At 38.3% G+C, this 24,750-nt stretch overlaps 3 protein-coding genes across 3 annotated transcripts; 2 read left to right on the top strand and 1 right to left on the bottom strand.

Annotated features, from left to right (window-relative positions):
• The first annotated feature begins 997 nt into the window (after positions 1-997).
• Positions 998-7,226, top strand: LOC105831548 (early nodulin-75). Its single transcript, XM_012671745.3, has 3 exons — positions 998-3,180; positions 3,377-3,634; positions 3,865-7,226. Exons 1-3 carry the CDS (start codon positions 3,166-3,168, stop codon positions 4,315-4,317), a joined length of 726 nt encoding a protein of 241 aa, XP_012527199.2. The 5' UTR covers positions 998-3,165; the 3' UTR covers positions 4,318-7,226.
• Positions 6,426-19,815, bottom strand: LOC105831546 (zinc finger protein 467). The gene is made up of 6 exons (XM_036286865.1): positions 19,644-19,815; positions 17,936-18,091; positions 12,994-13,244; positions 12,347-12,636; positions 10,518-10,782; positions 6,426-10,433 (listed from the first exon to the last, which is right to left on the bottom strand). Exons 1-6 carry the CDS (start codon positions 19,782-19,784, stop codon positions 10,169-10,171), a joined length of 1,368 nt encoding a protein of 455 aa, XP_036142758.1. The 5' UTR covers positions 19,785-19,815; the 3' UTR covers positions 6,426-10,168.
• A 574-nt stretch (positions 19,816-20,389) lies between these two features.
• Positions 20,390-23,836, top strand: LOC105840345. The gene is made up of 4 exons (XM_012687250.3): positions 20,390-20,528; positions 20,769-21,157; positions 21,823-22,060; positions 22,669-23,836. Exons 2-4 carry the CDS (start codon positions 20,843-20,845, stop codon positions 23,721-23,723), a joined length of 1,608 nt encoding a protein of 535 aa, XP_012542704.2. The 5' UTR covers positions 20,390-20,528; positions 20,769-20,842; the 3' UTR covers positions 23,724-23,836.
• The last annotated feature ends 914 nt before the right edge of the window (positions 23,837-24,750 follow it).

Raw genomic sequence — 24,750 nt, 5'->3', positions numbered from 1 at the left:
TTTATGTTCAGTGGCTCAAAATACATAAGGATATCATCTAAGCCATGGTACAGATCACTTCTTTTATTTTGTGTAGCTGTGTTATCATGGAAAATGTCGAATAAAGCTTGGATAAGAAAACGCGCGCGCTTTGAATGAAACCATTAAAACGAGAGATGTTGCTCTCGACGCATCTCGCCCGTTCTATCTTTTCCGTTCTCAGCGCCAAATCGAATAGACAATTTCCGAAGTTACAAACAAAATGGCAAACATTGCGATACTCGGGCTTTGACCTACGCGCGTAATGGGTGCAGACGGATGTGAAAAACTTGCACGATAAGATTCGAAAGGTGCAATCGGCGAGAGAGGAGAAAAAAGAAGGATTTGATAGGAGGAAGCGAACGGAGAAAGTCGATTATTCCTAGACCGATCGACTGGGAAGATCTTGTGTCTGCGGACGGGAATTTACTTCACGCGCGATGCGAACGTAGAAATGCATTTCCTTCCGTTCGAACGCACGGTCGAGATATCTGCGATACGCGATATCTCGACCGACACGATATACTTCAACCGCGCTCGACAAATATCCACGCATGAATTAATTTACTAGTTAACTAATTTACATAAAACGTCCCAGACTGGATGAATATAATGGTAGAAAGTTACGATAGGTGGACATTTGATTTCAGAGTGCTGCTACTCTTTAAATCGGAATCAATATAGTATTATTCACTGATTTGCTGTTTTCTACTTTTAACTGTGATTGCTAGGGAATATTTCTTTTTTCAGGGATTCCGATTAAGACGGGGATACTCTCACACACTGATCGGAATCAGCGTATTACCATTGAAAGACAGTGCGTATTTCACTAATTGATATAATTATAATTTGAAGTAGGAAAATTATTACTGAATTCCAATTTAAAGAATACTCATATTTTTTCTTACATTAACACTACTGTAGATGAAAATTGAAAGTTAAGAATTTTTTACATTTTTTTTTTTATTTATAGATTGCAAGGTGTACCTTGTTAAATGTTATTTCTATCAAATTTTAATGATAAAAACTGTATTAAACCAAATTAAATAAATTTATTTAATAGCACTTCAGAATTAGAGTTTGATGAGATGTCACGCCCGATAGTCAAGTTCTCACACTCTTTCAAATTGTGTCGAAGCATTATATTTTTGGTGTTTATTTTTTATATAATATTTAGTTTCTAACATATTCATCTCGTGTTAAATTAACACAAAAATGTGAGTGAACCGTTTGGAACATCCGATACATGTAAAATCTAACACAAATTTTCCATCCTAACGTGCATTCGAGTGTAATGCGGGAAAAAATCGCGCCGTTTGGAATAGGCGAATAAAATAGCGAAACAGGATATGCCCCGACCAAGGAGTTTTATAATCTGTACGTTTACTTTACGCCGCGCGATTGCGCGATGCAGAGATAATCGTAAATGGGGAAAAATGTCTAAAAGCTTTGAGACCGGGAGCAATGAGATCCGCACTTTCGCCGTCCTTATTCAATTATTGAGGAAATCTGAAACAGGCAAAGTCTATATTACGCCCCAGTTAATGTATGCGCGCCAAGAGGCAATTAAAATGCATTAGGCTTGATTTTCCTGAAGTCCCGCGCGCTCCGCGTCGATTCCAATTTGACGATGCGGTAATAGGCGTAAAAACTCATTGCCGCAATCGTAACATCACGAGTGAAATCGAAGATCTAATTATTACTACGGGAAAAACGTAAGGAGAAAATATACTTGTTTTTTTTTTACTTCAACGAGAGCTTTGATATTCGAACAAGAAAGAGAAGTAGTAATTTCAAAGATTCGCGCGAGTGACGCCAACCTCGAAGAATGTTCTAAGTTTCGGCACGATTGCCGTTATACCTCCGATAATCTATTGGAAGTCGGTAACAGCGTTCAGTAAAGTCGGTATATAATCTACTGTTGTGTATCGAGGCGATAGGCCTCAGAATTAAATCTCTTCAGCATTATAAATTCTCAAATTTTTCTATCTTTTCTATCTTTTCGATCTTGACACTTGCTCAGCGCTTCTCAGTTCAATACATTTGTAAACTTGAAACACATAATAAATTTTAATACTTTTATTATATATAATTGTATATAATTATATATAATTATTTGAGTAGACAATATTCTTTTCTGTTGAAACATTTGTTACTTTCTTTGTGGATTTTATATCTTTATTATATTCTGATCTTGAATAGAACTTACATTTATAAAAGGTTTAATTAAAGAAGTAAATAAGCAACCGCGCAACTCATTTGTGTAAATAATGAAGGTAAAAGATCAGAAGTTGATCACAACGCAAAGTAAAAAGTGTAAAGTAGTAATCCCTCGCAGGACTTTAACCAACAAAACTCTTATAAAATTTAAAAATAATTTTGTTACTTTATGCGTTATACTTCTTTGAAAACATGGATGTAGCTTTTATTATCAAAACATTCACGTTACAGTAAAAAAAAGTTATGCACTCTTCGGTGTGTGTGTGTGTGTGTATGTGTGTGTGTGTGTCTTACATACGTGCGTACATGCATGCATGCAAGATTACGCAAAGAAGAATCACGTCAAGAATACTGTCGATTATTAAAAAATGACTTACAAATTACTTACAAAGTTCCATGTTTTTAAAATAATTCTTTGAAAATAACTATATAAGCTATAAACATAAATCAATTAAATTAATTAAATACGTTTCTATAGAAGTGCAGATTGTTTAATTATTACAAGTAAAACGCATAAAATAATTTTTTTTAAAAGCCACTTCTTTTCATTACGGTTTTTTACAGAAGTGTTTTCACGATAGTTTTCCACAGAAATACTCGGCATACAAATTAGAAGTAATGTTGTGGGGATTTTGGAAATTTCATAATATAAACTGTGTGAGCGGCATACTCGCGGCTTTCTCGTGAGCAGAGCGAAATGTCAGCCTAAGTTACCACGCGGAGAGTACGAATAGAAAACTCGCACAGAAACTGTTCGCAAGGCGTGGTGGAACATCGATGTAATCCGGGACTGGGACGCGCGGGTTGCCATCAAGGCCTTCTTGCTGGATCGCCCTGAGCCAATCTGCCGTATAAAACGCCCCTCTCATCGGCTTCTGGGAGCACTGCTGCGCTTCCCACTGTCTAAGAATTCATTATTCCCTCGACATGTCCGCCTCGATCGTGAGTATTTATCTAATCTCGAATTATATTCTCGTCTTAAATCACTTATTTAATCGTAATAATGTAATTCCATATAAAATACAGTGAAAACTGTGTCGTTAAATTTAGTAAAATATACCAAAATCATGTCAGTGTTGTAAAATATACGTGTTAAGTAAAAAATGTCTGTATTTTAAATTTTACTTTTATTACACAGATTATACTGTTGGGCATTATCGTGGGTGTCTCCTGTCAAGCGCCTTATTACCAATCGCCTCATCACGCGGCGATTTTAAGCGACGCGCGTTATCTCGGGGGTGATGGCACTTTCGGTGCCGCATACTCTCAAGAAGACGGAGTGGAATTTAAGGAGGAGAGCGACGTAGACGGTAATCGTCGTGGCTCGTACTCGTACATCGATCCAACCGGGCAAAGGCGCACTGTCACCTACACGGCGGGAAAGAACGGATTCCAAGTACGCAGAGTGCACATTTACTTGTTAATTAATTTTCTAGCTTCCTATAATTAAACTTCATTAGAATTTTAAGAGAATTAGAATAAAAATTGAAGAGCCAACCGAACACAATAGTTTGCTGCTTCAAATTAATCGCACGATAGTATAAAGTTTGCCCAATCCATCCCCATCAATTTTAATCTATCGATCTAATTAAATTTCAAGTTAATTCTCAGCTTTCTGTCCCGCAGGCGATCGGGGACCATATTCCCAGTGCACCCCCGCAGGTGCCACCGCAGCCGGAGTACGTCCCGCTGGCGCAATATAATCCCCCGGATTATCAACCCCCGAGTTACGCATCGCCACCCCCTCCGCAGTATCCGCGGCGCTACCAGCCGGATTACGAGCAGCAACCTGTCGTTTATCAACCGCAGCCTCTGTTGCAGCCTCTGCCGCAACCTGAACCGCAGCTTCAGCCGCAGTACCGACCGCAGCCGCCGCCTCGCTATCATTATCCCCCGGAGTTGCAAAGCATACCCTCATATGCGCCACCGAAGCCGCGCTATCGGCCCGAACTCCGCCCCGTCGCGCCGCAATACAACGCGATAACGGCGCCGACGGCACCCCGGAATTTCTACCCGCCTGGAAAGCTCAACTTCAATCGGACCCCCGACGGCTTCTCCTACACGTTCAGTAAAAGTTGAGTGACACGTTGAGTTTACGATGTGAAAACCGGTGACAAAAGCTCGCCGAATTAAAAAATAAAAATTTTGAACTTTTAAAAATGTGGATGAGTGTAGAAAAATCAGTACAGAGTGTTCACTTAGATTTTGCAAAAAAAAAGATTTTTCTAAAAATATTTCCGGATTTTCCAGAAATTTTCTTTAAAAATTTCTCAGGTAAGATTAGAGAAATTTTCAATGCAGCTTTGAAATAAATTTATTTGATTATACTTTTCAGTATTCCTTAATCATATATACAATTGCAAAATAAACCCATTAAGTTTTGAATATTACATTTAAGAAAATACTAAAAAAATAGTATAAATTAAAATACGGCATATAACGATCTAGAATACACGGATCTAGCTTACTAGAAGTACATAATTTGAAAGATAAACACAACTAATTTAGAACAATGTATTGTCATTAATTTTTTAATAAAATCTCGCGGGTCATACAAGAAGGTACGCGAACATATATACAATATTACTATAATCGGTTTTGTGTTATTTAAAAAAAAAGAGTTAAAGAGATAATTTTATTTTTAAAAATACAAAATTAAAATTTAAAAGTAACATTTCAAAAATTTTCCTAAATATCAGAAAAGTTCTTTAAAAATTCATGGTTTTCAAGAATAAAAAATTAATTCTTCGAAAACTACAGATTTTCGCAGTTTTTCCGGTAATAGGTAAACATAATTTTATATGTAAAAAATAATTTCTTTCAAAATCGCGACGTCAACTTTCGTTTTTATTATTCACGTTTCAAATTAATCCTAAAACTAACGTGCTTGTTATAAATATTAGATTATTTCTTTTTTCATATTAATTATCAATAAAGTTGTCAAAACATTGTTTATTCTCGTAAAAGGTTCTTTAACGAACCAGTTCAGTACCATTCCTTGTTTGCGCCTGGAAAATAAAACGTCGAAACTGCACGAATGGTTTTCATCTCGTTCATTCGTGCAATGCCTGATGTACCTTGCATAGCAATTTCCCGTACAACAAATGCAAGCACAATCACATGCTTCATGGGGTCGGGTTACTTTCATCCGGTAACCTTTGCGTTCTCCATGGTGTTGCAACCGAGAATCCCACGATATCGAAGAAAATGTGGGATACGCCCGATATACGTATATATACTTTTACAAGAAACGCTGTACTAGACGTGTATTCAATCACACGTCTCAATTTAACTTACAATTGTAATTAAATTTATTTGATACATGTATTGTAATAGAATAAGTTTGACTTTAATAATAAAGATATATTTTTTCACGTTAACGAATTAAAAACGACAAAATTCCCTTCTTCCTCATCTTACGAGCAACACAAAATAATTGCTAATATTTTAATATAAAAAAATACATCCTTCGTCGCAATGAAATTAAAATTACATTGCATATTTAAATACATACGCGATTATCGCTATATAAAGTACTACAGAAATAGCGCTTCTCTCGTCGTCTATCCATGAAAGACGGCGAATTACCGGCAGAAATGGAAGAAAGGAGGGACAAAGGAGCGATTATCTTATTATCCAGGCTTGCGAGTGATAATGCGAATGCGCCACGCCATCGTGCGCGTGGAGGGGGAGGCGGGAGGGCAGGAGGGTCTCGGCAAGGGCGAGGAAATAAAAATGCGACCAAGTCGAGCCGGTTCGCTAGCCATTATTATTGTTGCCGGTAACACGGGCGGGGCGCGCGATCTGGCAAGGCGAACGGGCCTGCATCCGAGCAGGAACTCGGCAACCTTAGGTGGGCAGAAAGAAATGCAATTGCCGCTTCGATGTTTTAGGTCACCCCGACATTGTCACCGTCGGAAAATCCGTTACAACGCTATCGTTTCCCTTATGGAAAAATACTATTGGACTCACAAAAGAACTATTGAAAATTGGAAAACCATTCGCCTTCAATATTGTTCACTATTAATTTCAATAATTTTTTCGCAAGTTCAATAGTATTTTTCCATAAGAGTTGAATTGATGGAAGTTACTAACTTTATCGTCATTGCGTTGTAAAACTTTCGTCACAAAATAAAAAATTTTACGCGCAGAGATCAACATCCGCCGAAGCAATAAATGCGACGTGATTCCTTTCGGTCGTGTTTTATTTATAAAGGTATATTATTGAGTATACATTTCGTTTCGTATATAATTATGGTAGTAATATACAGACTCTGATTAGCTGCGCGTGACATCAACAGTATAAAAGTAGTCTAAAAAAAACAGCTGCTGTAGAGGCAGTGTGGCATCGAACTGTATTCGCTCTCCTCAATAATACAAGGACGAAAATGAAAATAAACGCCGTCTTACCTACAAGTAACTAACTTATGTCAATGTTTTATCTATGCCGATGTACCTCCCCAACACGTGAATTTCAAAAAATGATGACGTGAATAAGTCCCAGAGGAAAGGCACTATTCTTGCGTCTGGTTCCTCCAAATCTCTCAACGCGCGGGAATGCTATGTATAGCGTTCAACTTGAAACGCGTAGCTTTTCCCTTTCTTTCGCTTGTATAGGAAATTTTCGTAAAGAAATCCAAGCTACAAATGCCTGCGTACACTCTCACGCTTACGTACATTGAACGATACATTGAAGCGTGTAACATCGGCGGCGTTTTCCTTTTTATTCCCGCATGCTGGCCCGAGTAATTTCTAATTTCTCTATCGTACGCTAAATACTAACGTTAGTCGTGATCATAACCGATTTGTATAGGCGAGTATTATCAATTATTTATCTCCTAAACTGCAAACACACACAAAGTGGTTGAACCCAAAGGCAACCTTGTTTCATATTTGATTGCACTTTCTTACACTTTCTGCGTCTTAACATGCGCGCGAAAAAACAGTACGGCGCACGTGATGCAAACGAGCGTTGAAAAAAAAAAAAACTGGCCTCATGGCGGGCAGAACTATTTACTAATCTCACTACGCTAAAAAAAATACAAGTTGGGTGAAGAACGGGACGTTCCCGCTTTACTTGTCAAGCATGCGATAGTCTAAAAACAGTCGCTATTGTCGCGGTAATTTATATCTCTAGTGACGTAGTTGTAAATGTTACGTTACACAAAATATACGCTCAGCGTTAGGCTCCGACTCTTTTTGATTTTTATATCATCGCAGAGACACGGTCGTCTCATGAACTGTCGAAATGGAAAACAATCCGGAAGCGGATTTGTACGTGGGGCAGGAGGCACGGCAATCTCGCGTTCTTACCGCATTTTACTGGCTTATCTTAAAGAACTATTCTAAGGAGACAAGAGAGGAAGCTTTAAGCGCTGTAATAAGCGAATTCTATCGGCTTCTTCTGGAAGATATAGTTTGTTCACAATGCAAATTCACAATTAACACGCCTGAGAGTCTCTACTGACGCGCGTCCTCGACTTCCAGCGAAAACTGGAACTCTATTATTGTCCCTAATTTTCCATTGCGAATAACAAATGCATTCGTGTACATGTTTTTCCTTCCTGATAAAACAACGAAATTATTTACCAATCTACATAATCATTATCCGAAATCTAGATATAAAATAAAAATTAAAAAATAAAAACTTTCCTTACATTTTTTTCGCATAATGGAAAACGTATATCATAAATGATTCATGATTAATCGTATAAGAAACTTTTGCATTCTCCATAGCCATAATAACTAAAAATAAATCTCGCGCGTCCTTGATTAAGTACATGCTGATACTTGAGATTCCAAAGAAAATAATAAGAAGAAGAAATAATCATTGCAGTAAAAAAACATCGATGAAAAGAATTCTACTTGCGCTAAAAACCAATTAATAAATTTAGAATTTTGAATGTTTGAACATTTCGAATTCGTGTCAAATATAATGTGTAAAAACCATTTATACTTATTACAAAAATTTTTTCAAAAATGTGAATAGAAATTGATAAAATTTAGAACACTTTCAAATTAAAGTTCATTTCAAGCTCGTTTTTAACGAAAGTTTTGCTTTTAGATACACGACCTATCTCTGATGTTTATGTGCAGCAGCAATCCCCATGTTTAGTACACAAGTTAACATTCGTCCTACTGTCTTTGGAAATTCAAAAAATTCCGTAAAAAAGTACAAATCATTAAATAACGATTTAACATGCCTAAATATTACATGTCAAAGTGTTAAATCATCGTAATAAAAGAACAGTCAACGAGTGATTGACAAATATACGATTGCAGAAGATGATTCATTAAGTTTGATCATTTCAATATCGGTAAAAAAATTTTATATTTTTAAAATGAAATATATTTATCATTATTACACTTTTTCTTTATAATTTGATTTTTATAAAGTTTATTCTGATATAAAATATAAAACTAATTATAAGATATTTCCTTTAAACACAATTTCAGATTTTTCATATAACAAATGTGGTTAAAAAATAATATGTAAATGAAATGAATCATCCTGTGCAAAAATTTAATAATTTTACATAATTAATTATCCCTATCAGACAGATTTTTAAATGACGGTACAATTTATTTTCTCTTTGAGGTTAAAATCTAGATCGAGAAAAACGATATGCTATCAAAATAATAAATCCTCTAAATTATAACGTTGCAGTTTAAAACATACATATACATATAAAAAATATAATAGCATTGAGAACAAACCTGTACATCAGAAATTACATACTATTACAGGCCTATTTTGTAACTTTTCAAGTCTAACTATTTAAATCTAACTGATTTAAAAATGATGCAATAATATGTATAGCAATAATTGATCTTTGTATGTGTATGCTTTTTACTTTTTTAGACTTTATTCACATTGTATAGACAGTACGATTCAATTACACACATTTCAGTCTCGCTATTTTTCAGAAAATTTTCAGAAATACTTTTCAATAAAACTTAGATAAAATTTTATATATAAATATATTTTATATATATTATATATATAAAATATTACATCATGTTCAAATATAACATATAAGAAATACATATTTCTCATATAAAAAATTCAGTCATTAAATAAATAAGACATACATATTCAAATAATGCTGAATTTTGAGAGAAATAAAGTACAACTAAATTACTGTAACTACATCATGAGTAGAACTTACATGTTATATTAAAAAGTTACAGAATAGGTCTACTAGTTACCTACAAATAGCGACAAGCTAACTATGTAGGAACGTATACTATTAAGTAGTAACTTTCAAATACCGACACAATAGTGTACGTTCTTACTATGACGCAATATCGTGTCAGTATCTAAAATTTCTTTTTCTCAATAACGTAGATCTTATCTCGTGTCAAGACACACAGTAGTGTATTCCTGAAAATAATTCCTTGACATAACTCTGCTGATATGTATTTGCTACAAGTGCGTAAAAGTACAAAGTGCGTAAAATGGTTCATTTCTTTATCGTTCTTTACCGTCTTTTTCTGTCTTGAAATTAATCTATTAACTCGTTAAAAAATATTGAATAAACTTTCCAATAATTTTTAAACCGTGTAAAAAAATAATCAAACTTAATGCATAAAATTCGCTTACCTTCAGAAAGAGTATTTTCAGTCATAAATGACCCACGTCATATACAGAAAGTTCTACTAAAAATATATTAAAACATAATCACAGTTGTACCAAGTTACCAACTTAATTCATGAATGAATACTAACATTGCCATTTCTTATTAGTTATAGCAAGTTATAACGAACATGCTACTGTGTATCTATTATCAATAAGTTGGCATATATATATCATTACAATCACAATATGCATGACACTCTATGCGAAAGTTTCTGATCAAAGTGGAGCAGAAAACTTGTACTATGGTAAGACACAAATCGACGGTACGTAATGACAGGGAAAAGAGTAATTCTAGCTGCATAATCCAGAAGGATCGACGAGTCCTCTGGCAATAAGTTCGGCCGTCGCGGCATCCCCACCGCTTTGTTTACCACTTGACGGCTGTCCGTGCTCGCAATGCGTACGTATATGAAACATAAACTCAGCCTTATCTGTGAAGTCGGCGCGACACATTAAGCAAAAATTCCTCTCGGCAGCATAGGATTGCGGTGGTGGAGCAGATCCTGGAAAATATGGAGCGGCATGTTGTGGCGGCACAGTTGCGTCCAAATGAGATCTGCGAGCAATCAAAATCAAATTACAAAAACATTAAATTAAAAATTATACACATATACAGACATAAAAATAAAAAGTTATTAACCGAGCGTGTTGCGTCCATTCCTCTCGGGTAGCAAGTGATCGTCCGCATAATTCGCAAGCCCAACTCACTGGTTCCTCCTTCAATTTATGAATAGTGTCTTGGCGAGATGGCTGTTGCTGTTGCACTTGTTGCTGTTGTTGCTGCTGCTGCTGTTGCTGATGATCAGTTCTTGGAGTAGTAGGTGCCGACAAAGGCGAAACACCGGGTCTATGTCTAAGTTTATTCATATGGATGACCAATTTATCTCGACGTGCAAACGCCTTGCCTGCAATACACATCAAGTTCTTTATTTGTTTACTTTATAAATACCATGAAAAATAAAGACCAGAAGCAAGTTGAAATCAGATATTTTCTATGAATTAGTTAAGTATTATTGTAAAAAATATAATTTTTGTCATTAAATTCACTCACCATGGTTTATAGTTTTATTTTTCATGGTTCATGGTTCATGGTCAATGTCAATCTCATCATTGTAGATTGCATAATATTAATAATTGCATATTTGTCCTTGTTTTACTGTTTTGTAAAAGTAAAAATAAAAACGGTTGGCTCTTTTTATAAAAAATAGAAGCCAAAACGAGATTGTCTTTTAAACGTACTTTGTTCGCATTACGTTCATTAGTGAACTACATTAGAAAAAGAATTTTATATTCAATTATTATCTATCTTCTATATAAATAAAAATGTAAAATGTTTGTTACTCATCTAAGATCTTCGTAAGTTATTCACCAATTGCTTTGAAATTTTGACACAACGTTGCATTCGTAACCGGGAGTGTTCTTATGGGATCTGATTTTGGATATACCGGTGTTTCAAAAATGATAGCCATAATTTAAGTGTAAAAAATAGTTTTTCATTAATATTATTAAAATTTTGACACATTGAGACGGGGAGAGACGGGGAGAGACCGGGAGAGACGGGGAGAGACCGGGAGAGACGCAGAGAAACGGGGAGAGACCGGGAGAGACGGGGAGAGACTGGGAGAGACGGGTAGAGACCGGGAGAGACGGGGAGAGACCAGGAAAGACGGGGAGAGACGAGAGAGACCGGGAGAGGCGAAGAATGTTTCTATTATGTTTAAATTAAAGTAATAAGAAAAATAAAGATGGCTGTTATTTTATTGAAAAAAAGGAACTTATTTAAAACAGTCTTTTGAATGGATTTCTAAATCCATGGCAACTTTTAGAAAAAAAAAGTTAGAAGTACATGAATAAATGAATATTAGATTTATTAAAGATAGATAAATGCTTATTCAAAAATAAAATAAAAAGAGCAACAGTAAAGCAAGGCTCTTGAAAGTTAAATAACGAAAGCAAAGAAAATTTGAAAAAAACGTAGTTTAAGAATAAAGAGCCACAGCAACGCGTGGCAGGGCATAGCTAGTTAGAAAATAAAATTCGTGTAGTGCACGCCTTTTTCAAAAAGGTAAAGAAACTTTCATCAGCAAAAAAAGAGCAAACTGTTCTCATTTTTACTTTTACAAAATGGCAATAAAAGAATAACGAAAAATACATTAATACTATACAATTATAAGCATAATGAAACATTAACATAATCATGAACTATGAAAAATAGAGATTATAAAACATGATGAATTTAGCGACAAATGTGTGTGTGTGTGTGTCGTGTGTGTGTGTGTTGTGTATGTATGTACATTCCTTACACATATTTAATTTCTAATTCACAGAACTTGATTTCGGCATGCATTCTAAGTGATAATTTCGTGTAAGTTCTTCTGGTTTCTATTCTTCGTGGATACCATAAATTGAAGATAATCTGCGATTTTTAATAATTTAAATCAAATTATTCAATATGATTTTCTCACTTACCGCACACCTCACAGGAATATGGCTTCTCCCCGGTATGTATACGCATGTGTATGACAAGTTTATCCTTACGAGCGAGCCCCTTGCCACATACAGTACAAGCAAACGCCTTCGTCGTCGGCTCGCCAGTATTGGTCGCTTTCGAAACAGATCCCGGGCGAACACTCACGCTGTTCGCCGTCGTCGTCCGTAATGGTTGATTTACCACCGGTGCTCTACTTCCAAACTGTTGGTCCGCTCCGGGAAATGCCGGCATCATGCTAGGCCGCATTGCGGCAGAATAATCCGACGACCTATAAAGAAACAACCAGAGAGATAACTATGTTGCAATATCTTCTGTTTGAAAACTAATAGAAATATAGTTATGCGGAATTCAAGAAAAGCGATCGATCTTCAAATCGTGGCTTAAAATGTAAAATAAGATTTTAGGAAAATTATAGAAACGCTTTGAGGAACATTTCTTCTTGCAATCTAATATTTCTTTTCTACTGCCGATATCTGTAAAGGTAGATCGCCAGGCATTTCGTGAAAGTATCATATTATTTTAAAAATTACAATCGGACAATCTCGAGAACGTTCTCAACAAAAGATCTTGCTTCTAAAACGTGATACTCTAAGAAAAATTAATTGAAAATAGATTATTTGCATACCATGTTCCGATAGAACGCAGCACCCTTACTCCGTCGTCGTAACCGAGCCCGTCGTCTGGCAAAGTGAACGTGGGATTCGATGGCTGCGGAACCGCGTGTGGTCCAGGTCCAGCTAGCCTCGCCTGAGCAGCCTGCTGAGCCATGTGCTGCTGCAATGCCGCGTGTGCCGCGGTGTGCGTTTCCGCGTAATTCGCATGCTGCTGCTGCTGCTGCTGCTGCCCGCTGTTCGACATCTTGTCCTTGTTCGTACCCTAAATTCAAATCGTCCGTTGATCACACGCTGTGCGATAATTCTTATTTAATAACGCGAAATATTGTATGTGGCTCCGGATTACGTTCGCGGAAATATCTAATAAAAAATTAACATAGTTTTCCTAAAACCCGGTTGCTTTATTTTCTTTTTTTATCAACACGGCACAACTCACGTAACTCGTTAAAATGCAGCCCCATTCTCTAAATAAATGGATTCGTTCGTCAGTTTCACGACATTCGAAACGTTGATTTATTTTAAGATATAATCGCAAATGTAAGTTCGTAATGAAGACACGCGAATGCTTGGCTCGATTATGCACCGTCCTCTATGGCGTCAAATCGTCGTCTGACACAAGAACGGCGCATCAAAGATGGCTTTACGAAGATCCGGAAATTCATGTGTACACGATACGTAGGCCGGAGCTTCTTGCGAAAGCGATCGAAATACAACTTCTTATCGCAAACGAAAAAGAGAGCACAGAATAAAATTGTTAAAAAATTATCGCGGAGCAGTTGCTTTTCTCCTGCTACGTAGTTCTTGGTGTTTCGGTCGTAAACTGTCGATCGACGATAATAACAGTACTTCGAGATTACGCGCCTAGCTCATATTACTAATTTCGACTGCATTATTGCACTTCTTTTAAAAATGTTCATCTGTCACGTTTCTAATTTTTTTCCCCTCGTGTACATAGTGATCCAGAACAATGTGCAAATTTTCCCTTCCCCTTTCTATCTTTCGGCGCCAGTGTACGCTAATGTTTCATCAAGGTCCCTCGAAGGAAAGAACAATAAGGAAAGCTAAGGTCGCGTCAGGAAATTCCGGAGAGCACTCCGAATAATTTCACAAATTTTTTTTCGTTCTCAATTCAATAGATCATCGATGCAGTCATAACTCACGATTAAAGAAAAAATTATTCTTGCATTTTTAAAAAATGCAGCAAGAAAATCCCAAAACGAACGTGCAATAATGGTCAAAAAGCGAGGAACGTTTCAGAAAGAGGGGGAGAGAGAAGCCGAGTCGCGCGAGTCGATTGTCCTCTCACGGGAAAGAAACGGCCCGTCTTTTTCGGACGCGCTTACCACGCACTAACGTAGGCCAGACGTTCCACGTTACAAAGAAGACCGTTGAGCTCCGGAATCAAAGGACCAAAGGGAATACTTTCGATAGGAGAAACAGAGAAACAGAGAGAAAGAAAGGAACACGATTAAAATTTTCACAACACCGATCGCGCGCGACGGAAAAACGACGACGAGAATCCGATGTTCATTTCCGGTGGGGTTGGAGTCCTAGAGAGACTCATAAACTACTCCGGGATGTACTCCAGGGCGACAATAGCCGGCGGCACACTTCGACGAGAGATAGTTCACTCGATATGCAAACGCTTAACACTGACATGCGCGCCCACCCGCGCGGGTCCTGCACGCTTACGAGAAGTTCACGCGCTTTCGTGCTTTTCCGCGACGCGTATACGCGGAGGAATATTCACGCGGTTTACGAGGCGGAGAGCGGAGAGAGAGAGAGCGCCGCGAAGCTGGCAGCAGCCGCCACCGCCGCCGCCGCCGCCGATTCCCGGCGCGGGAGGATGCAAGGACAAAGAGGCGAAAAAAAAAGCAGCCGACGGTGCGCGGAGGGGATAAGCGCGAGACGGCTGGGGAGACGTCTCCCTCGCTGTCGGACTCGCAGAGAAGAAGAAAGAGAGAAAAGAAAGACGGAACACCGCAGGTGAAGGGAAAGAAAAAGAGAAAGGGCTAGAGAGAGGGAGGGAGGGAACGACGTATGCGTGGACGTATACGTGTACGTGTGCGTGAAGACGAGAACGGGAAGAGGGAACGACAAGAAAGAAGTAAGGCAGAGAGCCGGTGACACACACGGACGGAGCGACGCGCGATACAAGAGCGACACCGAGCGGAGGCTCCCCGCGGAATGCACCGCGGTGGCCGGCCTGCCGGCCGGCCGGCCGGCGTAGCGCGCCCGAGGGTGCAACGGAGAACAAGCGATCGGAAAACGACAGAGAGAAAGAAAGAGGGAGAGAGAGACAAACGGGGGCTGGCCGATCGGCAGGGAGAGCGTGTATTTATATGTATGCGCGCAAAGAGCAATGATTCGTGTGTATCACTCTCGCTACGAGAGGAATCGCGAGGAAGATGTAACGGAGACTGAGAGAAAAGAGAAAGAGAGAAAGAGAGTGAGAGGGGCAGATACGCGAGGAAGGATGGAGAAAAAGGAGAAAAAAATGCAAGCCAGGAGAAAAAGATCCAAAGGGAGAAGGAGAGGACAACCGCTGGAGTATAACCGACGACGCGTAGCAACGATGTATCCGGGGCGGATATCCCCGGAATGTTGCTCCCGCGGCGACGTTAAGGGTGGTTGCGTGTGGGGGTGCCGGCGATATACGCTCACTTCTGTCTGTCCGTCTGTTTTGTCCCTCTGTCCTTTCTATGCTCGATTTCCTTTTCTCTTCCTCGTATACGCGAACTACCGGCAAGCAATATCGGATGCACGAGGAGAGAGAGAGAGAGAGAGAGTATCGCCGTGCGTGATGCAGCGGTGGTGGCGGCGCTTCGCGACCGGTGCGTCGGCCCGCTGACCTTGACACTGACATTGAGAGAGCGAGAGAGAAAGGATGAGACCCTGGGGGAAAGGAGGGAGAAGGGGAAGTTCTGCGCGCGCGCGCGCACATGTCCGCAACACGGGAGCGGATTCCTGTGATGGGAGAGACGCCATCACAGGGATGACGAGGACGTCGCTGTCCCGCAATTCTCTTCGTCGCGCTATCCTCCCTCCCCAATATTTCAGCGAACACCAGCGATGAGAGAAAATGAGAGAAAGAGAGAGAGGAAGAGAAAGAGAAAAAGAGTCACCCACGTAACGAGCCCGCGTCGATCTCGTTGTCCCGGGTTTCGAAACAGGTTTCTCGGAGGTGCTTGCGCGCACGGAACGAGCCCGGCAACTCACGTTGCACCTGTGCCTAAGACTGTGCCAGATCAGGACAAAAGGAAAGAGGGGGAAATGCGCGGGCTACGCTGGAAGGAGGTGAGGATCGAACGATCCGAGATCGAGAGAGACCTCGCATGAGACTAAAAGAAGAAGAAGAAGTAGAACCGAAAGAAGATAAAGAAGAAGAGAAGAGAAGGTAGAATGGGATTTATACCATGTCTTATGATCAAGTCCTTTCGAAACACAAGTGCAAGAAATCTAAACAAAAAAAAAATTTTAAATGCAAATGATGAAAGATGTAGCGATATGACCATCACAACTCCAATTCGACGTCACAGTTATGAATCTCCCTTGACGAAAGGCTAAAACGGCAACAAGTATCGCGTCACACACAAAGGTAAGTAGATAAATTCCACAGATAAAATGGTGATAAGATACCGATAGGCATAAAAAAAAGAGGTGGATAAAGAAAGACGAAACGAAAGCAGCGAAATTGAGAAGGAAATAGAGGTGTTACGTGACAAGAGAATGAGAGAAGGAACGCGGCAGGTGGAAGGAAAATAAGTTGCAGAAGCACACAGAAGAATGAGGAGAAAGGAAGGGGAGGAAAGGGCAGTCGAGACGGTAAAGAAAGGAGTACGCTACGACTTTCGCTTTCTGTGCGCACGACGCGTCTCGCGGTCGCGACGCGCCGATCAATAGACGTCGCGACGTCGGTCGTCGTACACGCACACACACCTACAAACACACATACACACTCTTTCTCTGTCTCTGTCTCTCTCTTCCTCCTGCTGGCGCGTCTCCATTGCGTACGCGAGGGTGGAATTATTGAGATCGCGCGCCGCCGGGGGAGTGCAGCAGACAGCGGAAAGAGGGGGTCAACAGGGACCGAGTACCTCTAGCTACCGATCAGCTACGCCCCTGCGCGCGTTTCCTCTTCTCGTCCCTTTCCCCCGCCCCTGCTACCTCGTGACCCCTCATCCGACAGGACCTGTGCTCCCGTCCGACCGATCCTGTTCTTCTCGTGTAGCGTGCCAACTACCAGAAGCACGGAAGAAGAAAAAAGATATGCACATATCTAGCGATACTCCCCGTCATTGACGAGATTCTATAGAATAGTTGGTTTCTTCGGTGACAATTAATATTCTTCAAGTTTTGATCTCATAAGTTTTATTTATTTACTATTACAGCATTTTTTGGAAGATGTAAAGTATCGTTAGATATATAGACCAAGTCACAAAGGGGGGAAAAAGGAGAGAAGGCACGCTGCGGCCGCATAAAAAACTTTACACGCACGAAACAGGCAGCTACGATAAAGCAACTTCGCGCCACGAATATTCTAGAACATTTCTTATAAGGTCAAGAAAGAGGCTCGCACCTGATTTAATTAATAGTTAAAATAGTTCAGTCAATCGAATGATAAAACTGAATTGAGAAACCGAAAAATTCATACTTATCTACGCTCGTTCAACGAAGCAAATTTCATGACCGTTTTATCAATTGTGCCGTGTACTTTTTCGCAGCTTAGACGATATTAATTATCTTTATATCCAATAACACCAATATCACTATTCTATAACAGCAACATTATAAATGCAATATTATCGAACGAATTAAAAATATGTAAAATTCTAGCAATAAAAATTGAACATATACAATCTGATTACAAGTGTGATATTGCAACAATACATTTGTTATAATTAAAATTTTTTAAGAAATTTAATTTTTGTATGTAGAAAAAATTTTACTTACCTGATTGTTAAGTGCAACGATGTTCTTCAAAGATTCAGCATAATTCTTCAACAATGTCTCTGTGGTTATGCAGCTGAGACGAAACTCATAGAACATGTCCAGCTTGTAGATACATCTCTGGCAGATATTTTTTGGCAGATCATCCTCTTTTCCTATCTACAACAAAACGATCTCCATATTTTCCACTGTTTAAAAATTAAAACTGTAAATGGCGAAATTGTAAATCTGACTGTAAAATTTTTTGCAACACTCAACTACTTAGTTTAACTCTTGATAGCCTCTTTTTTAACCTCATAAAGACATAATATAAAAATGCAAAGAAACAGATGCTAAAATAATAATCAGGAAAATTTGTGTTTTAATGGAACTGTTAAATGTTGTTCTCAGTACAATAAAGTAAATTAATCTATTATCTTAGGCCAGAGGCACATAGAAAAACATAAGACTTATGTCCACTTCTACGTAAATTAACTGTAATCTCTGTTTAATTAAATCTTGCTCCTAACCTTTTTCTAATTCTTAAACACAGAAAAAACAAAGAGTATATTAAATCGAAATAAATCATTAATAGAAATGGAGTTAAGCAGTAAGCAAATTTATTACACCTGTTCAATCATAGACAAGCAACAGTAAAGAAGAAACCAAACTCAAAACTCACCCTGATAATCAATAGTTTCTGCTTTCTGCTTTTTTTGTCAAGGTGAATTTGTTTTAAGATCCATTTGCACTAATTAAGGGCCGCAACAGAATTGCTGATTTGTAATTTTAAAACAATATCATTTATTATTACATGATGCTATGCACTTTTGTGATATGTATAAAAGTAGAGTTAGTAAAATGTTATTATACAATAATTTATTATTAACTAAAAATAGAACGGCTCTTTAGCTTAGGACTTTGAACATAAAACAATTATTATACTATTATTGTTACCAAAGACAAACAAACTTAGAGAGTAAACATCGTCTTAAGATTACAAGTCAGTTATTCTGCTATGGATCTTTATTTACATTTGATTTAACTTTACTTTCCTAATAGTAGAACTAGAAAAAGATAAAAAGCAAATTGAACAGAGATTAAAATTAATCTCACATTGGTGCAAACAAGCCTTAGGTTCTCTTCTACCAATGCAGATTAACTTTGATCTCGGTTTAACTTGCTCTTTATCTTCTTCTGGTTCTAAAAGTTAGAAAAAGACAAAGCATAAGTTAAACTGACATCAAAGTTAATTTACTTTAGTGGAAATGGACGTTGGTCTTACTCCTTCCGTTTTTTGTGTGACGTTCAATCATAAAAGTGCCATATAACACACGACAATTGTTTCGATTACCGGGGCATTGGAGCACATAAAACAATAGTTATTTGTAAATAAGTCGACGTCACAGACAACTCCGCGTTATCGTGGTATATGCATCAGCGCGTCACAATTTTAATACTTCAAGGATTCCTAACACAGTAATATCCTTTTTTCTCTGAACAACTCAAACGATAAATCAATTTGCAATTTTTTCACTCACAAAGAAACGTCTGCGCACTTGAAAGTATCCCGTACAAGTGACAATGTGATTCCGCGTGATTTCGAAAGGGAGCCCTACCGTTCCTCGCTCAGATTTGTGCGATTCGAGCGAAAAATCTGGATTCCTTCCCGAGGGAAACGACGGTCGCTCCCAGGCGACCTACGCGACCGCGTTCTCGTCCACATACTCACCGTGATGTTCACGCAGGAATGTAACTTGAACAGCAGCTGCCGCTGCTCGCTCTCCTTGTCGAATATTTGCAGCTGGTGGCTGCTCTTGAGCGAGCACAGCCTGCAGAGCTCGGCGAAACCGAGGTCCTCGCTCATTGCCATTGTCGCCTCGCGCGATAGATGCAAACGGGGAAGAATGCGAAGGGAACACGCCGACACGCACGCACACACGGCCGACCCCGCCGGGAGAGATTAAGGTTATGCCGCGCGCTATAGCCACTCTGTGCTAGCTCGAATCTGCCGTTACCGCCGCAACGGAGCTGCCAGAACGCGAGAACGTACAACGCGGCTAGTACGCGAATTGTCGCGTGGAGCGTGGAATCCCCGGAATTGCCCGGAATACTCTCGGGGGAGGGGAGGAAAAAAAGCGCTACGTGAAGAAGGTATCACGTCTCGTGACCGAGAGTCGAGCGCGGCTAATTTTCCGCTTCTCTTTGTCGCTACTGTCGGCTACACGCTACGCTACGTGCTCCAGGCCGCCTAGAGTGCCTGCGAGTGTCTCCTTGTTCCGACATATACGAAAAATACGCTCTCTCGATCGTTCAACGGAGTGTACGCGCGGTACTTTCAGATCCACTTGTCAGATATATCAAGTTTTCGCTTGTACTGCGTTGAATTGAAAAAATCCCTCACCGGATCCCGTGTGAGAGATCGCGGCAAATTACTTTGTCGAGGGCAAACGCGAACCGCGACAAAAATATGGCGTCTGTGACCAGACTACGATTGAAGCGACTCCAAAACGTGATTCTCCACGCGTGCGTCTTTGTGACATGGTCGTGCCATCTAACGAGCGCAGCGGATACCGTGTGCAACTAGAAACACGTGCGATTTTTGAAATTATGGTCGGTAAGTCAAAATTTTTACGATAAAGCTGTCCCCACACTCAAGACACACATGGTCTGTTCTTTTTCGCTGCACTGCTGCACTGTGCAACAAGTTAGAATGAGAAAAAATATATTTGTCTCACTTTAACTTGTTGCACCAGTGCATCAGTGCAGCTAAAAAGAACAGGTCTACAGTCAATCCCATAGACTGGCATCTATTTGGTGTTTGAAACTGTGATACTGTACTACTGTGTCCCACTAGGGACAGAAAGCCAAGGTAAATAAGAAGAAGAAAAAGAAGAGAGTCGCACGTGTATCGATGTGAGATGTCGTGCAATGTCATATGAAAGGATGCACATCGTGATCGACGATGAGGAGTTCTCGCCGAGGCACTTCGCTATGTGCGACTTTTACGGCGTGGAGACATGTTTCTGTTGGGACGCTGACAAACTCGCAATATTTCCTTGGTCGATGGCCAGTGATGCGACACCACGGGTTCTGTCGACACCGGCCCCTGTCAGGAAGGTGCAATTCTTCCACAGTCGAGCCTTCTTGATCTGCGCGCCACAGGGCGCCTACAAATTGTCGCGGTCCGGCGAGTTTGCTTTGCTGAGCAAGAATGCTCTGGGCATGGGCGGCGAGTTCTTTCAGGTTAAGACTGCAATTGCCGATTGTATAGTATATTCCGAAATTATGTCTATATAGATTGTTTACACGAATCTCTTTCACGTAGACGAGACGGTATGTAAATTATTCAAGGCTCAGTATTTATGCGTGAGATATGAATAATATACACATCACGTGTATACAATGTAAAATGTTTTACTCATTTACATAAACAATAATCGACGGATCATAGAGAATTCCGATTTCAAGAAAATTATATTCCATTAAAAAAAATATTTATTTTATTAATTTTTTTAAGTCTTATGAACAATTATGAAACTTAACTATTTTTCTCTTGTGTTATTCAATTCATATTGCTTGTATTCTTTACATATAAAAGATTTATGTGAATTTAAAATAATGTAAACAATATATAAATTCATGTAGACATGTAATTTTGAAATATACAATTCAACCCTAAAATTACTATAAATTAAATAACACAATACAAAGAAAAATTATTAAATTATAAGATTGTTAATCTATCTAATTAAAGTGTACAATATCATAAAAATCAAAAGCTGGAAGTTAGTTTTCTCTATATTTCTAAATCTTCTTTGAGCTATAGATAATTATTTACATAGACGACATAAAACATAGCTTACACATAATTATTTATATTTTATTCATAAACGTTTGTCTCTTTGTAGGTACTCATCGCCAAGAACAACGGTGTCTATCTTGACGACAAGCAGGTCAAGTCATCCACACTGCTGTTCCCTCTTACGTTAAACACGAGCGAGGCAGTGTGCACTTTTCCTCTGAATTCGTCGAGCACCGAGCCACAGTTTCTCAGTCAATTCACTACTGGTTGGGAAACCGAGGAGAATCTGTGCGTCGTCGCGCATCACAAGAAGCTGTACACTCTGAGGAGTGATACCGTAAAAGGTTAATATGTATTTTTTTATTAAGTTAAAATAAGGTTAAAATTAATAACTTACAAAATTAATTTAGTTTACTAAAAATTGCATTAAATTAAATTAAAAATTAATTTTGAAAAGTATTATTTATGTATTGAATTCTTTGACTATATAAGTACTTATATAGTCAAGTATTTATATAGTCAAAAGTTGAATTGGAATGTCATAATTTGTTACAGTTAGATTATTCCAAGTAACAAAATAATTACAATATAAATCATGAAATAAATTTAATTTTTTATTTGCAAATTAAGTTATTTGAAATAAATATTTTTTTATATGAAATAATATTCAGCTTATTTTTTATATATGAATGTATTCCTCTTTTTTTCTTTTACATATAAATTTTAATTTTGGAAAAAGTTTGTAAATTAAAATTTATGTTTAAAAAATAACTAATTAAAATTAAAAATTTATTTAAAATTAAAAGGTATTAACTCAAGACACTAATACAGTTCTGTGTTTAGTTGATAGGATCTTAAACAGTACTTAGGATGGTATTAAATATAAGATTCAGTTATGAATACCGGCTTAAGTAAAGAATTATTAATTTTTTACTTTTAATTTTCTAATTAGATACCCAAACCTGCATACAATTAGTTTACATCAGTGACAGTGTAATCGTAGATATCCTACCTGTAAAGAAACGAGACAAGGTGGCAGGTCTGCTGCTCCTTACAGAACATGCAAACGTGGTAATTTTGGTACATGACAGAGGTGATAAATTTGAAACGAGATATGGATTGGTTTTCGAAAAGATATACTTTGGGGAAAAAGTGAGAAACAAATTGGCGCTTTGTGCCAGTTTTAGTCTATGCATGGAGAACATTGTGTGGTTGGTGTACTGTGATCAATCCAGGACATATTACGTAAAAAAGGAGCTCTTTGTCGATGCGATTCAAGAAGTAAGAGTGGAAGAAAGGTCGTTTACGTGTATGCAGTATTATAAACCAAATGTGATTCTAAGCTTATCGCAAAGGAAAGAATTGATCAAGCTCTCTCTCCAAGACTTGGAAGACTCTTTTTCAATCGATAACAACATCATTCTTTATCCCGAAATGTTTCAAAAAACGGACAATGTTATGGAGAAAGTTTGTGCAAAAGTAGAAAAACTGAATGCGCTGTACCAGATTTTGTCAGACGAACAGGACAAATTAAAGAGAATAAATCGATATGCTATTAAACAAAAACTGCAGATAAATCCTTACATCGAAGTGTCCAGGTTGTTCAAATATCGCTATCTTGATTTAAGTATCCCAGACAAATTACCTAGAAATAGCTACGTCGTGTTCTCTTTTGTTTCTAAAAATCAATGTACATTCTGCATGAAGAGAGTTACGGAGGGTCATACATTCGCGATGAAAATGCCCATCAATGAGGATCGGATACAACGTTCCTCGTCTATTAGTTTGGACTTGATCACATTGATGAACAAACAACGTCCATGGTGCCTTATACAGAATTTCATAAACTCTTCGCCGCATGATCTTAAAAGAAAAAGAGGTCCGAGGAAAGAAAAAACTGCTTTCATAGACGCTAAAATAGTATCATTGCGACGCTTGATAGCACAAAAAGAATTAAATATGACAAAATTGTGCGAGATCAAAAGGAGCGTACGCGCAAAATTATAATTTTACAAATAATACTTAATGAACTACGTACAAGTTTAAGTTTAATGTAAATTTTTAAGATTTTTTTGTTGTACGTAAAGAGACTATCTAGTAAAAGATTTTATATTACAACATCTATATTATATAATTACAGTCCATTAATCCATCCACATTAGTTCTGTTTCAGGCTATACCTGTAAATTTTACAATTATATACATTTATATTTTAAATCTGTTTTATGCAAATGTGCATAATTGTGTTCTATAAATGTGTAATATCACATATACATGATATAAATTCAATTAATTGATTTGATAAAAATTCACTCACCGATTGCTGTCGCTGCTCCTACTGCTGATGCTGCTGTTGCTACTGCTACATTCCTTTTCCCGTTTTGATTCTGAAAATGTGATAAATATTATTTCTAAACTCAAACACAAAAGCAGGTAAAGAAATGTATCACTTGAAAAAATAGTATATTTAATACCGAGTCGCTTGATTCATGGATGCCGTTTTCTGTTGACATCTTCCTGCTTTTCTTGAACCGCACATTAATAACGATCGCCCGATACCTTATTCGGCACTCCCGATATTACAGATAATATATCACACACGAGTAAAACGTAAACTACGCACGAGAATTTCACTTGGCGCGACCGTTACATTTGAAAAAGTGAAAAGGACGGCTCGTCTGATTGGCGGCGAAAATCAACCTGGCACGAAAGTGGCGTGACGTCATGTAACTTCATGGAAACGCAGGCCGAGGAAAACCGTTTGAATGAAAGTTACGCGCCGAGATACAATGAACGGAGACAAATTCGTTTCGAGAATTTCGTATGCTCGCACGACGACTAGTAGCACTTTAATTGGCACTCGCGATATTCTACCGAACGTATCCTTTTCACACTTTAGGCCGAAGGCAGAGAACGAGACGTAGGTGTCGCAGTCGTAGGAAAAACGTAAGTCGTACATGTAATATACTATTCTAGACTCTAGAATAGTAGTATATTACGACTTACGTTTTTCTCTGCCTTACCCTCCGACTAC

Source organism: Monomorium pharaonis, chromosome 5 (assembly GCF_013373865.1).
Source record: "Monomorium pharaonis isolate MP-MQ-018 chromosome 5, ASM1337386v2, whole genome shotgun sequence".
NCBI classification, from domain to species: domain Eukaryota; kingdom Metazoa; phylum Arthropoda; class Insecta; order Hymenoptera; family Formicidae; genus Monomorium; species Monomorium pharaonis.
The sequence above is the reverse complement of the archived record's forward strand: the minus strand, read 5'-3'. Positions and strand labels throughout refer to the sequence as shown.

Excerpts from the sequence above, each read along its gene's own strand:
- LOC105831548 (XM_012671745.3), top strand. Across the intron at positions 3,635-3,864 it reads CGGGAAAGAACGGATTCCAA|GCGATCGGGGACCATATTCC; the intron begins GTACGCAGAGTG and ends TCTGTCCCGCAG.
- LOC105831546 (XM_036286865.1), bottom strand. The coding sequence starts at position 19,784 with ATGGCAATGAGCGAGGACCTCGGTTTCGCCGAGCTCTGCAGGCTGTGC. Across the intron at positions 18,092-19,643 it reads ATTCCTGCGTGAACATCACG|ATAGGAAAAGAGGATGATCT; the intron begins GTGAGTATGTGG and ends GTTTTGTTGTAG. Across the intron at positions 12,637-12,993 it reads CTGCGTTCTATCGGAACATG|GTCGTCGGATTATTCTGCCG; the intron begins GTATGCAAATAA and ends GTTTCTTTATAG.
- LOC105840345 (XM_012687250.3), top strand. The coding sequence starts at position 20,843 with ATGTCATATGAAAGGATGCACATCGTGATCGACGATGAGGAGTTCTCG. Across the intron at positions 21,158-21,822 it reads TGGGCGGCGAGTTCTTTCAG|GTACTCATCGCCAAGAACAA; the intron begins GTTAAGACTGCA and ends GTCTCTTTGTAG. Across the intron at positions 22,061-22,668 it reads GAGGAGTGATACCGTAAAAG|ATACCCAAACCTGCATACAA; the intron begins GTTAATATGTAT and ends TTTTCTAATTAG.